The sequence below is a fragment of the Artibeus jamaicensis genome, unplaced genomic scaffold, assembly GCF_021234435.1.
Source record: "Artibeus jamaicensis isolate MK-2021 breed Jamaican fruit bat unplaced genomic scaffold, CSHL_Jam_final contig_332, whole genome shotgun sequence".
Taxonomy (NCBI): Eukaryota; Metazoa; Chordata; class Mammalia; order Chiroptera; family Phyllostomidae; genus Artibeus; species Artibeus jamaicensis.
Genome location: NW_026521788.1, coordinates 24,453,415 through 24,467,551, shown reverse-complemented (window position 1 = coordinate 24,467,551; position 14,137 = coordinate 24,453,415). Strand labels below are relative to the sequence as shown.

At 38.4% G+C, this 14,137-nt stretch overlaps 1 protein-coding gene and 1 long non-coding RNA gene across 5 annotated transcripts in view; one reads left to right on the top strand and one right to left on the bottom strand.

Annotated features, from left to right (window-relative positions):
• Positions 1–5,302, top strand: part of P4HA1 (prolyl 4-hydroxylase subunit alpha 1) — a 94,112-nt gene extending 88,810 nt beyond the window's left edge. For both annotated transcript variants that reach the window (XM_037130658.2, XM_037130657.2), the window contains exons 14-15: positions 456–552; positions 1,952–5,302. In XM_037130658.2, the coding sequence (XP_036986553.1) occupies positions 456–552; positions 1,952–2,022 (168 nt within the window). In that variant the 3' untranslated portion in view covers positions 2,023–5,302. The remainder of the gene's footprint in view (positions 1–455; positions 553–1,951) is intronic.
• The window catches only part of LOC119038157 (uncharacterized), a 44,982-nt gene that overhangs the window by 2,024 nt on the left and 28,821 nt on the right, over positions 1–14,137 (bottom strand). For all 3 annotated transcript variants that reach the window (XR_005080364.2, XR_008391352.1, XR_008391351.1), the window contains one exon: positions 940–1,030. This is a non-coding gene — a long non-coding RNA (uncharacterized LOC119038157). The remainder of the gene's footprint in view (positions 1–939; positions 1,031–14,137) is intronic.

Sequence of the window (14,137 nt, the reverse complement as noted above, 5' to 3'; positions counted from 1 at the left end):
CCCCTAAGGAAGAGATGCATCTTTATTTCATGGTCTAATTAATGAATTACAATTTTAAAGATAGTATACTTAAGGACTATATTATCTTTAGGTAAAATTATGGATATTTTTATGGTACAATTTACTAGGAGTACCTTGAGGTAATGAACCACCACGGTTTAGTATTTAAACGTTTTCATTTCTAATATGGGTTTCATGTGATGTTTCCCCCTCCATCCTGCTGTTGCAAGATTTGTTTTGACGAGTCTCCTTTTTTGGCAAGCAACTTTGTAGTATCAGTGTTTTCATGTGATCACTAATATTTTGTACATGACACTCATAGCTTCAGAATTATATTTATTAGAGGAAGCTATAGCTGCCATAGAGGAGTAGTTTCACAGGAGAAGAGGAAAATTCACTGAAGAAGTTATAACCTGATATTTTATTTGAGGATAATTTTGTATTGTTCTCCACAGGGAACTGCTGTTTTCTGGTATAATCTGTTTGCCAGTGGAGAAGGAGACTATAGTACACGGCACGCAGCGTGTCCAGTGCTGGTTGGAAACAAATGGGGTAAATATTTTCTGTATTCTCTGAATAGAATTTGTGATTTTTGTTTCATATTTTAAAATTATCTACATCTTAAAAGAAATTGAAAACAAAACTTTTGACAGATTTGCATGCTATGACTTTAACACAGAATGAAGATTCAACCAAGCAAGTTTCTCATCTTAACATAAATTTGCTTTTAACAGATCAGAATTTTGATGATGAGTTTTATTTTCAATAATATTTCCACTTGTTATTTTAAGACTCCTTACTTGGAGTCTTAAGTTATTTTAAGATGATATCTTTCCCTTAATGGGTTCACAGTTGTAGCTGATTGAGAATACTAATGGAAAAATTGTAGTGTAGCACATACTAATACAAAGATGAAAACAGAAGAGGGCAGCTTCTTACCTTCGGGGAGGCTTCTTCAAAGCTTATTTTTAAATTTGGTTTTGGAGATAGAGCAATAGTTTTCTAGGCATGTCAGGATCCAAGTCTGGGACTATTAAGAGACGAGAGAGGCGCTTATTGTCAAGGTCATGAAGTGTAGGTGTTGCCACATTTAAAAAAAAAATAGAAAGAACGAGATGCAGTTATTTCAACATATCATTTAACCCCATAGATCCACTTTAACGTGTGTCACGAGCCGCATTTCGAGTACTCGGTAGCCACATGTGTGTAGTAGCTACCGTGTTGGACACAGGAAGGTTAAGGAGTAACACCTGATCATCAGAGGTTTAAAATCTTCTCTGACAATTATGTTTAAGAACCACTGGACTAGGATGAAGAGGGGCTAGTGAAGGAGAGATTGGTTTAGAAAGGTTTTTCTATTGTCTTAAGTGGGCGATGATGAAAGCGTGGACTAAGGAAGCAGCACAAGGGTAGGAAACCAAAGAAAAGATTCAGCAAATTGACCAGGTTTGACTAATTAAAGATTAGATACAGGAGCTGAGAAAGGTAAAAGAATAGTTAAGAGTTACTAGGGGTCCCAGTTTAGATATTTTGTACATGTTGCTGCTATTGATTAGGTTCTATGATACAGAAGAAGGAATAGGAAATCAGTTGCTTTGGGGTCACAGTAGAAAACGGTATCATGGACCAAGGAAATAATGAACACATAATAGTAGTGATTGATCAGAGAGTTGCTCCTTTAGAGTGAAGACTTTGTGTTCATTTTTAAAATGTGTTTCATTTCAAGCCTTACATTAAACATTAGAAACTTTAGGAAATTCACATATATAGACTCTCAAATGTACACATGTCTAAAATTTTTTGTGTTTCCAACATTTAGTGAAGTATTTGAAAGACTGCCTAAGTAGCATCGGCCTTTGTCTAGTTGTGGTCTTGAACTTTTAGCCCATTTAAAAACTTTACTAAAGACCTAGTTCTTACCAGTGAGTTAATATATTTTGTTCTCTTATAGTATCCAATAAATGGCTCCATGAACGTGGACAGGAATTTCGAAGACCGTGCACCTTGTCGGAATTGGAATGACAGACAGGCTTCTCTCCTCTCCTTTTGTACTCGGATGTGTCTGATACACACAGTTCCCAGTCTTAACTTTTAAGAGTTTACAGTGGACTAACATAACACTCCATGGTTGATTCAGTTATGAACCTCACCCCATATTTCATCTGTGGACAATCACTAACTTTGTAGGTATTTTTTCTTCTAAAAGTAACACTAAATCACCACACTGTACATACAAAACCTTAAAGTTCAGTTGATATCACAGAGGACAAATTAAGGCAGACTTAAAAATGAGGAATTTTTATATTTGTTACATTTTAAAGAACTTTTTGGTTAGATAAAAAGTGTAAACATCTGATCATAGTATATCGCTGCATCTCAGTTGGTGGGGGGTGGGCTGGAATGCCTTATTTTCTGGGTCTGCCTGAAGACTAGGAATGAACTAGGCCTCTGCTCTGGGTCCCATACAAAGCTTACCCCTCCGCATACCTCTTTAAATTTATTTTTTTTTCCTCCCAAGTCCTTTTAAAAGAAAGTACACTTTAATCTGTTTGAGGTAAAATAGTTTGATCTTAGAAAATTTTTAACAGTTCTACATAACAACACTGAGGTTCTCAACGAAAATGATCATCACTTGGTCTGTTTCTTTGTCCTTTTTCTTAAATGATTGATGATTTTGTCCATCAAATTTAGTTTTTATTAGTGCTAATGCCTTGCCTCATTCTTTCTAAAGCAGGGTGATGATATTGGCATTCTGATTAAATAAATATTGTGCCTTAGGAGACTGGAAATTTTAAAATGCACAAGTCCTTTCAATGATGAGGGAATTGATTTTTTAAAAGAAATCCTTTTCCTAAAAAGCCAAAATGTTTGTTTTTTCAATTCTGAAATGTGTTGTGACAATGACCTATTTATGATCTTAAACTTTTTAAAAAATGTTTGTTTCCTGTGTGGTATTTTCCATGTTTGAATGTGCATGCATACTATAGTGATAATAGGTTATTTCTTTTTATGTTACAGTCTATTGTCTTGTTTTTCATTTTTTTTTAAGATTGTATTTATTTATCTTTAGAGGGGAAGGGAAGGAGCGAGGGAGAGAAATATCAATGTATCGTTGCCTTTTGTGCATCCTCTGCTGGTAACTGGCCTGCAGCCCAGGCATGTGTCCTGACTGGGAATCGAACCTCGATCCTTTGGTTTGCAGGCCTGTGCTCAATCCACTGAGCTACACCGGCCAGGGCTTTATTTACTCTTAATAGCTCATTTTTATGGAAGAAAAATTTAGGCTCTGTGAACTCCCAGCTATTTAATCAGTCAAAATATGTTTCATTCAAAGGGAGCTCTACAACTTTCCTCTATAGTTATGAGGTTATTACAATAAGATTTTGAAAAAATATTAAAAAGTAGAGTGTAGTATTAGAAAGCTGCGACCCTAATTAAGTATGTTAGTGACCCTCGGGCTAACTTTTATATTTCTTATGGTGAATCCTAATTCACACAAAGACTCTTTATCCTTTATGCAGTATTTAAATCTTTAACAAAGAATTTGATTAATTCTCTGGGAAAGAAGGTGAAAAGAAATCAGTGGGTCTTTTTTCTCAGCTACCCTTTGTTCCACCACGACTGTTTTAGTAGGGAAGATTGAGAATTGAGTTCCAGCCAAGATAGAGGCATAGGTAGATAATGCTTCACTTTCTCACACAACCAAAAAAAAGTTAACGACCACTTTAAAAACAAAAACCAACCAGAATGACTGCCAGAAAATTGTACTGTATTGGAGTATGACAACCAAGGAGTTAAAGAAATATTCATCCAGACCAGTGGGAGGGGTGGATATGGGAAGCCAGGGTGGAGAGGATACGTGGCAAGGAGGCAGCTGGCAATCCAGGTGGGTGAGGCAGGAGGTGGATGGGTGGTCCCACATTCGCATGCGCATAAGCCAAGAGGAACAACTGGGGAGCGAGACAGACTTGAAAACTAGGGTTCCAGTGTGGGAAACTAAAGCTTTAGAACCTCTGGCTTTAAAATTCTGTGGGGGTTGCAGCAGTGGGAGAAACTCCCAGTCTCACAGAAGAGTTCGTTGAAAAGGTCCCAGGGATCCTAGAATGTACGCAAGCCCAACTGCCCGGGAATCAGCACCAGGGAAGCACCTGAAAGGGTTCAATCCACTTGTGGGGAGCCAAGGAATTGACTTAAAGCGGGGCAAGAGCCAAGCAAGCAGCATTGTTCCCTCTCGGATCCCTGGCCTCTACATACAGAGCCACACGCAGACAAGTGTTTCTCTGTCCTGGAGAATACCTAAGGCTCTGCCTCTTACAATGTAACAGGTATACCAAGACAAAGAAATATGGCCCAAATGAAAGAACAGATCAAAACGCCAGGAAAAGAACTAAGTGACAAGGAGATAGATGCAGAATTCAAAACACCGGTAATCAGAATGCTCTTAGAAATGGTTGAGTATGCTTGAAAAATTAAGAAGTGAAGCCTCTACAAAGTGAAATAATAATATACAGGGAACCAACAGTGAAGGAAGGAAACCAGGACTCAACAACTTGGAACAGAAAGAAGAAATACACATTCCACTGGAACAGAATGAAGAAATGAATTAAAAGAAATGAGAGGTTAGGAACCTCTGAGATAACTTTATGCATTCCAACATCCAAATCATAGGGGTGCTAGAAGGAGAAGAGGAATAGCAAGAAATGGAAAAACTTATTTGAACAAGCAATGAAGGAGAACTTCCCCAATCTGGCAGAGGAAATAGACTTCCAGGAATCCCAGAGCGTCCCAAAGAGGATGGAACCAAGGAAGGACACATCAAGGCACATCATAATTAAATTACCCAAGATTAAAGGAGAGACTCTTAAAAGCAGCAGAGAAAAGAAGACAGTTACCTACAAAGAAGTTTCCATAAGACAATCAGTTGATTTCTCAAAAGGAACCTTGCACGCAAGGAGGGGCTGAAAAGAAGTATTTGAAATCATTAAAAGCAATGACCTACATCCAAGATGACTCTATCCAGCAAGGCTTTTATTTAGAATGGAAGGGCAGATAGAGTGCTTCTCAGATAAGGTCAAGTTCGAGGAGTTCATCATCACCAAGCCCTTATACAAAATGTTAGAGGGACTTATCTAAGAAAAAGAAGATCAAAACTATGAACAGTAAGATGACGACAAACTTACAACTGTTGTATCAACTGAAGCTAAAAAAAAGCCAAACTAAGCAAACAACTAGAACAGGAACAAAATCACAGAAATGGAGATCACATCAAGGATTATCAGTGGGGAGGGGAGATAATGGGGGGAAAAGGTACAGGGAGTAAGAAGCATAATTGGTAGGTACAAAATAGACGGGGGGGGGGGGGGGTAAGAATACTCTAGGAAATGGAGAAGCCCAAGAACTTAAATGTACGATGCATGACCATGAACTACAGTGGGTGGGGGCAGTGCTGAAAGGAGGGAGTGTAGGGCAGAGGGGGACAAGGGATTAAAAAATGGGATGATTGTAACAGCATAATAAAATATATTTTAAAAAATATTACTGAGAATTCAAACCTTGAGTTAAATTTTGGGCCATAGGTGATTTTTTTTTTAAAGGTTTTATTTATTTTTAGAGGAGGAAGGGGAGAGAAAGGGAGAGAAACATTGATGTGTGGTTGTCTCTTGCACGACCTCAACTGCCAACCCGGCCCACAGCCCAGGCATGTGCCCTGCCTGGGAATTGAACCAGTGACCTTCTGGTTCACAGGCCGGCCAGCACTCAATCCACTGAGCCACACCAACTAGGGCGCCATAGGTGATTTTTTTAAAAAAACTTACTTTGAAGAAAGCAGTGTTAATTTAAAAGTATAGAAATAAAATAGGGGTTCAAAGGACAAAAACCAACCTTTATTTCCATATCTATTTTATCAGGTAGTATAGAAATAATATCTATTTCAGAAGGAAATAACATTCCATAATCTTACAGATTTCCTTGGTATATTCACCCCAGACCTCGTAAAGGGATTGATAAAGCTTTTTCTGTTTTAGATCTTACAGAAGCATCCCAGGTTTCAAAGTTATCCACTGTTTTTCTTTCCAAATGAAAAGGAGAAAAAAAATTCCAGTATGAAGCTGTGTCCAGTGGTCGTTGCAGCCCTGGTTTTGTTTTGTTTATGGTGAACTCTGGAATGAGGGCTGTCGTGGACGATGAGCTGGTTTCCTCACCGATGCTAAGTGCCTGTCATTCACTAACTGTAAGCATGCAATGAACTGAAGTGTCTACCAGAACACTCGAACAGCAGGTTAAGTAAATGTGAGCACTTTATAATGGTAGAATTTTTTAAAAAATTTAATGACTAGCATTTTTAGGAAAGCTAAATGGTAAAGGCATTGATGAAATAACCATTTACTTTGTTGAAAAGATAATTAAAAAGATTATTACAGCTTAAAAGGATTGAGTTGATGTAAACAGTAAAAACAAATATGTAAATTTGTGTGTGTGTGACCTTATTGCTGCTGAGAATGCAAATATCCCTACACAGCCACGTGTTGACTGGGTGTATGTAACCTGTATACCAGGTATGCACTGAAGTCCACCTCGCTGGAAAATGGCCTTGTCTGCCGGGCCCCTTAGGCAAAACAATTGAATGACTGGATTCCTGCCATTAAGAAATTTATAGTACCATACCAAAAGAACACAAACAGCCAGTCGTGATTAAATAAATGTAAATCACTTGAGACAGAATAAACAATTACGAAATAGAGACTGCTAGGAGAAAGCAGAATGAAAATTATAGCTAGCAACTCAACTGGTCTCTTCCTTGGCAGCACTTACTTCACTACAGTGAGAGTTGCTGTCGTAGAAGGAACACAGTTGGTATCTTAGAGAAGAAAGAATGAATTCACTAGAGAATACAAAATAATCAGGAAACAGATTTCATACTCATGTCCTCCTAACGTCCTTGAATAGTATGCCACCACACTGATGAGTTTTGCAAAATGTAATGTGCCAGTAAAGCTCTTGGCTGCTTACGTTATTAACTTTTATTTGAGGACTGTAATTCATTTTCAATGTAAATGTAGCCTTCACTTTAATATACATTTTGATGCAGGAATACTAAGTAATAAAAAAAAACTGTTAAAAGGAAGGCAGTCTTATCAAATGTGAAAGCAGATGTTTTACAAACAGAACAAACAAAAGAAGTGGAAGTTGTCAGGGTCTGCTTCTTGGAGGCCTGTAAATTTCCCGCTGCAGCACTACTCTGTGGAAATTAGTCTACAAAGCAAGATAATCACAGATCAAATAAACCCTAAGGTCTGGAAAAAAGAAGTCCTTTTACTTGTTTCAATTTCCTAATGGGCTTATTCCTAACACAAATACGTTTTAGGCTAAGCACCTTAGAGGACTCAGAAAAGAACACTAAATAAATAGAACATAGAGTGATGTGTGCTTTTACATTGCAGGACTTAGGTTGATGAATGGTATACTGAGTCAACCTTTTCTACAAAAGGCATTCACTTATTTTTAAGTCCACAGAGAGCCAGAATTATTGTAATACCTACTTTAAAGCCATAAATGTAAATTTCATAGCAATGTAGGTTTTCTGTGGGTCTGGTCATATCAGGTGTTAAATCATATTATGCAAATGACTAGATAATGGTTAACTTCTAATAACATATTAATCTTATCCCTTGATACTTGTATAATGAAACATTGTTAACCCCTAGATGAAATAACAGTAGTTGAATTTAGTTCATACTCTATTTTTACTTTATACTTAAAAGGCAAAAAAGTTAGGGTTCTGTGACATGAAACACCTCTCAGGTTTTTATCTGAGATGATAAAAAGTAGTTCTTATTAAAAATAAGCTGGTATTTTTTCCTATATTCCCTTTTTATTCAACTATGAGAAAAGAGTGCATGGGGAGTTCAATAAGGAAACAATTAAAACCGCTCTGAAACAGTGCTGCTTGGTTTGCAGAAGAGCTGGCATGGACCTTGTTATTGGTCCACAGTGAGAGAACCAGACTGCATCCAAATCTAAATAAACTGCATCAGTAAATACATGGTTGTGTTCAGTTAGCTTTTTCATAACAAGATTTTCATGAGGAAAGCAGTGCGTTATTTGTGCTGTGGGACAAGCTCTTTATCTCAGTGCGTGCCAGCCTTAAATAGCGTTGCTCTAAAACAGGATAGATTGATTCCACATTTTTGAGGGCACCATGGGAGCTTCATGTCCATGGTTTGGGTCTTGGTTGGAACAGAAAAAGCAGACCTCATATGTCTGAGCATAATGGGAAAGATAATTATTTAACTTCAAATGTTTCAAGGAACCAGCATGTTTACATTTTAATGTTTTGTCCTTAAGGGGATTTGGATCATTTCTTCTAGTTCTTTTTTAAAAGAATATATTTTATTGATTATGCCATTACAATTGTCCTATTCTGCCCACCCTGCACACCCCTCCCCCACCATCCCCCCTTTTGTTTATGTCCATGTATCACAAGGTCTTTAGAGTCTATATTTCCCATACTGTTCTTGCGTTCCCCCTATCTATTTTCTACCTACCGTCTATGCTACTTATTCTCTGTACCTTCTCCCCCCTTCTCCTCTCCCCTGTTGCTAACCCTCCATGTGATCTCCATTTCTATGGTTCTGCTCCTGATTTAGCTGTCCTCTTAGTTTGCTTTTGTTTTAGGTGTGGTTGTTAATAACTGTGAGTTTGTTGTCCTTCCACTGTTCATATTTTTTATCTTTTTCTTAGATAAGTCCCTTTTAAGATTTCATATAATAAGGGTTTGGTGATGATGAACTCCTTGAATTTTATCTTATCTGAGAAGCACTTTATCTGTCCTTCCATTCTAAATGAAAGCTTTGCTGGATAGAGCAATCTTGGATGTAGGTCTTTGGATTTCATGACTTGGAATACTTCTTTCGAGCCCCTTCTTGCCTGTAAGGTCTCTTTTGAGAAATCTGCTGACAGTCTGATGGGAACTCCTTTGTATGTGACAGTCCCCTTATCTCTTGCTGCTTCTAGGATTCTCTCCTTCATTTTAATCTTGGCTAATGTAATTATGGTGTGCCTTGATGTGTTCCTTCTTGGGTCCAACTTCTTTGGAACTCTCTGAGCTTCCTGGGTTTCCTGGAAGTCTGTTGCCTTTGCCAGATTGGGGAAGTTCTCCTTTATTATTTGTTAAAAATAAGTTTTCCACTTGTTCCTCTTCTTCCCCTTCTGGTACCCCTATAATCTGGATGTTGGAACGTTTAAAGATGTCCTGGAGGTTCCTAAACCTCTCCTCATTTTTTTAAATTCGTGTTTCTTCATTCTTTTGTTTGGTCATTTGTATTTTCCTTCTGGTCCACTCCATTGATTTTAGTCCCAGATTTGTTTCCATCACTATTGGTTCCCTGTGGATTTCACTTCATTTCACTTATTGTAGCCTTCATTTTTTTCATCTAATTTGTGACTAAAATCAACCAGTTCTGGGAGCATCCTGATCACCAGTGTTTTGAACTGTGCATCTGAAAGTTTGGCTATTTCTTCGTCGCTTAGATTTATCGGCTCTGGGGCTCTGAGAGTTTCTTGAGCCATGTTTTTATCTGTTTGTGCCTGTTACGTATGACGAGCGGCGCCTTAGGTGTTCACCAGGGTGGAGCAACCCAAGCTGCTGGGTTGTGATGCTGTATGTGGGATGGGGTCAGAGAGGGGCAATGGCATTTGTTCTGCTCTCTCTCAGATTTCTGTCCCCTCTGCTGCTTCCCGCAAGCAAATTGGGCCCTTCTGGTGCTGGTTCTCTGGTGTGTGGGCTTGTGTATCCTCCAGGACCCTGTGGGTCTCTCCAACGAACTCTCATGGCACCTCGACCCCAGAAGTCTTTCCAGTTGGTGCTTTCAGGCTCTAATTCCCATTGCTGGGGCCCTAGCCTGTGTGGTCTGTCTCCCTGCTCGCTCCTTCACTTGGTTTATCTGCACTTGAATGCCTGACCGCAGTCAGCCAGCCACCCTGCGCCCTCACTGGGTCTGCCCGCTGCCACCTGTGCCTGGGATCCGCCAACCACCGCTTGTGCTCCTGGGTCTGTCCACTGATCTTTCCTGCCTGACCCCGCTCCGCCACTGACTTCGCCCTTCTTACCGGTCTGGCTGAATGGTTCATTGTTGTTGGACTTCCATACAGTTCAATTTTTGTGTTCTGGCTGCGTTTTTGTTACTAAAACTTTGTTGTCTTTAAACTTGGTTGTGCGAGGAGGAACAGTGTTTCAACCCACACCTCTATCTTGGCCAGAAGTCCTTTGCTAGTTCTAAGAACACTTAATATGACTAGGTCTAGCTAGTATAAGACATATTTAATAATATAATTTTTAGAGGAAGACACTAGTCTAGGAGGCTTCAGGCCCTTGTTCCCCCATGAAAACATGAAACTAACCACCAGAGCTGGGGTAAAACAACTTTATAGAGATCTGGAAAGTAGCCAAAGTGAAGCCCCTTATATTGGGACTGACCATAAGATGCACCCAGGTTTTTGAGGAGGAAAATAGGAAAAAAAAAATTGAAGCAAAAAATGTAAAATATTTAATAGCATAAATAACATAATATTTCACCAATGTAAATGTAAACAACTCAACAGCAGCATTAACAACCATTATTCCTCCCAAATGGGGGGGGGGATTGTGTCTTATAGTTCGAAATATACAATAACCAAGTGAAGATCCAATCAAATAAAAGCCACATTCAAAATAGTAGGAATTTTCATGGTGTTTTTAAATTTCTCCCACCCTGCCCCTAATCTGTGCAGCACGATTGGGAGGACGTAGCTGCCCAATATATGTATTCCCTTTTTTGAACCAGAGGGAGCAGAGCAGACCCTGTTTGTAATGTGCTAGTCTGTTTGGAAGCTGCCTGGCAGGCTGGTCTGTTGGCGCTAACTCACAGCTCTGATAGGGAAGAGTGGGTAGTTAAAAAAGCTTATCAGACACCGAGTGTTCAAGCTTCAGGGGGACTACATACTTGCAGATGCTGAAGGCAGTATAACAGACTTAGAAACTGGCTGGGGTCAGGCTTTTGGGGAAGTAAGATTTCAAAGTAGCTATGTATATGGAGAAATCAAAAAAAGGACAAAAGCAGGGTAGGGCAAGATGCATGCCAAGGACAGACCTTAGGCTGCCACCTCAGGTATTCCAAGGATTGAAATCTGACCTAATTACTGAAGATCCTCCTTAGCATGGAATCAGTCGGCAAAGACTGGGAGAGAAGCTGGTGTATTCAAATACTCAAATTTTCAACCAAAAAGAAAAATTACAAAGAAACGGAAATATGGCCCATTCAAAGGGAGAAAAATGATGTGGGGGAAAAGAAAAACGTTCCTGAAGAAGAAAACGACACTGGGTATACTGAATAAAGACTTTAAAACAACCTGTCTTAAATATGCTCAAAGAACTAAAGGGAAATATGGACAAAGAACTAAAAGGAGTGAGGAAAATGTTACATGAAAAAAATGAGAATATCAATAAAAATAAAAATCCAAAAGAACCAAACAAAAATTCTGGAACTGAAAAATACAATGATTGAAATGAAATGTTTACCAGAGAGATTTACCAGCAGGTTTGAATAGGCAAAAGAATAAGTCAGCAATAAATCAGTTATTTAAAATAGTCTGAGGAACAAAAACAATGAAGAAAAGTGCACAGAACCGGAGAGAGACACATAGGATACCACCTGGCAGCCCAGTGTGTGTGTTACATGAATCCCCGAGGAGGAGACTTGCTGAGAGGTCATTTGAAAAAAATGATGGTCAGTAATTTCCCCAGTTTGAAGTCATGGATCTACGAAATCCCAAAAGCTTAAAGAATTCCAAGTAGGATGAATTTAAAGAACAACAATGACACACGTTATAATCAAATTTTTAAAAGCCAAACACTGAAAATCTTGAAAGCAGCAAGAGAAAATTGTCTCATACAAGGAATCCTGAATAAAGTTATCAGTGGATTTCTTGGCTAAAGCCGAGGATGCCCCAAAACAGTAAGATAACACATTAAAGTACTGAAAGGAAAAACATGTCAATTGAGAATTCTATAATCTAGCATGTGTCCTATAAAAATGAGGATGAGCTTAAGACTTTCCCAGCTACACAAAGCTGAGGGAGTTCATTACCACCAAACCTGCCCTATAGGAAATGCTTCAAGTTGGAAGGACACCAGTCATTGACTTAAATCCAGATCAAAATATAAATATATGGGCAATAGAAAAATTAATATTATAATTTTGATTTGCAACTCCTCTCTTTTCTATATGATTTAAAAGATTATAAAAAATTATAAATCTGTGCTAATGGGTACATAATCTATAAAGACGTAATTTGTGACTTCACTAACAAAGGTGAGTGGAGCTGTAAATGAGTAGTTTTTGTGTTCAGTTGATGTTGGTATCATTTCAAGTTAGAGTGTTATAACTTTAACATGTTATATGTAGTCTCCATAGTAACCACAAAGAAAATTATCTGTAGATTATATACAAAGGGAAAGGAACAGAAAAGGAAATACATGTCATTACAAAAAATTGACCAAACGCAAAGGACGGCAGTAATGGAGAAATTGAGGGACAAAAAAGCTGTAGGACATGAAGAAAACGAAATGGCAAAAACAAGTCCATCCCTATCAGTAATTACTTTAAATGCAAATGGGCTAAATCCCCCAGTCAAAAGATATACATTCACATAATAGATGAAAGACATGACCGGATTGTATGTTGTCTAAGAGAGACTCACTTTAGACCTGAAGACATGCACAGCTTGAAAGTGAAAGGCTGGAAAAATATCCCTACCAAAATCCCAATGGTGTTTTTTTACAGAAATAGAAAAATCCACCCTAAAATTGATAAGGAATCTCGAGGAATCCTAAATAGCCAAAACAATCTTGAAAAAGAATAAACATAGAGGTATGGCATTTCTTGATTCCAAAACTTCCTCCAGAGCTATAGTAATCAAAATAGTGTTGTACTGGCATAAGAGACATACAGACAGTTGAAACAGAGTAGAAAGAAAGCTCAGAAATAAATCGCTGTAACGCAAAAGCAACAACAAAGACTTTATTTTAAAAACAAACAGAGGGTCTGAGTAGACAATTCTAGAAGCTGTGCTAGTGGCCAGTGAGCGCACGAAAAAGGTGCTCATCACTAATCGTTAGGAAAATGCAACTCCCACTAGATTCCATCTCACACCCTTTCAGGTAGCTATTGTTACACACACACAAAATACAAAATAATGAGTGATGGTGAGGCTATCAAGAAATTAGAATTCTTGTATTGGAATCCAAAGTAGGTAAGAATGTAAGATGGTACAGCCACTGTGGCAAATGGTATGTATGGTGGTCCTCAAAAAGTGGGTTACCGTATGATCTAGCAGTTTCAGTCCTGGGTATGTATCCAAAAGTACTGAAAGCAGGGAACAAAGAGAGTCATTTATACACATTTTAATAACATTCTTCACAATAGCCACAAGGTGGAGGCAACCCACGTGTATAACTAAAATGTGGCATATACATACAATGGAATGTTATTCAGCTTGAAAGGGAAAGATATTTTAACACATGCAGTAACATGGATGAACATTGGAAACATGTTGAGTAAACTAAGCCAAACATAAAAGGATAAATATTGTATGATTTCACTTATATGAGATACCTAGAAAAATCATTCATAGAGACAGGAAGTAGAATGATGCAGTTGCCAGGAGATTTCGGGAAGTGGCAAATAGAGTTACTGTTTAATGAACACATAGTTTAAATTGGGGAGGGTGAAGAACTTCTAGAGATGATGGGCTGATGGTTGCACAACAATGCAAATGTACTTGATGCCACCAAACCATTCAACTGTACAATTAAAGGTTAAAATTACTAATTTTATGTTATCCAGTCAGGGCACATGCCTGGGTTGTGGGCCAGGTCCCCAGTAGGGGGCGGGTGAAAGGCAACCACACATTGATGTTTCCCTCTCTTTTTCCCTCCCTTCCTCTCTAAAAATATATAAATAATTTTTTTAATGTTTGAAAAAATTAAGCACAAAATCACCTTACAATCCAGCAATTCCTCTTCAGGGTATACAGCTGGAAGAACTACATTTGTATGGCCACGTTCACAGCACCGAGCACAATGGCTGATGGGCGGGCA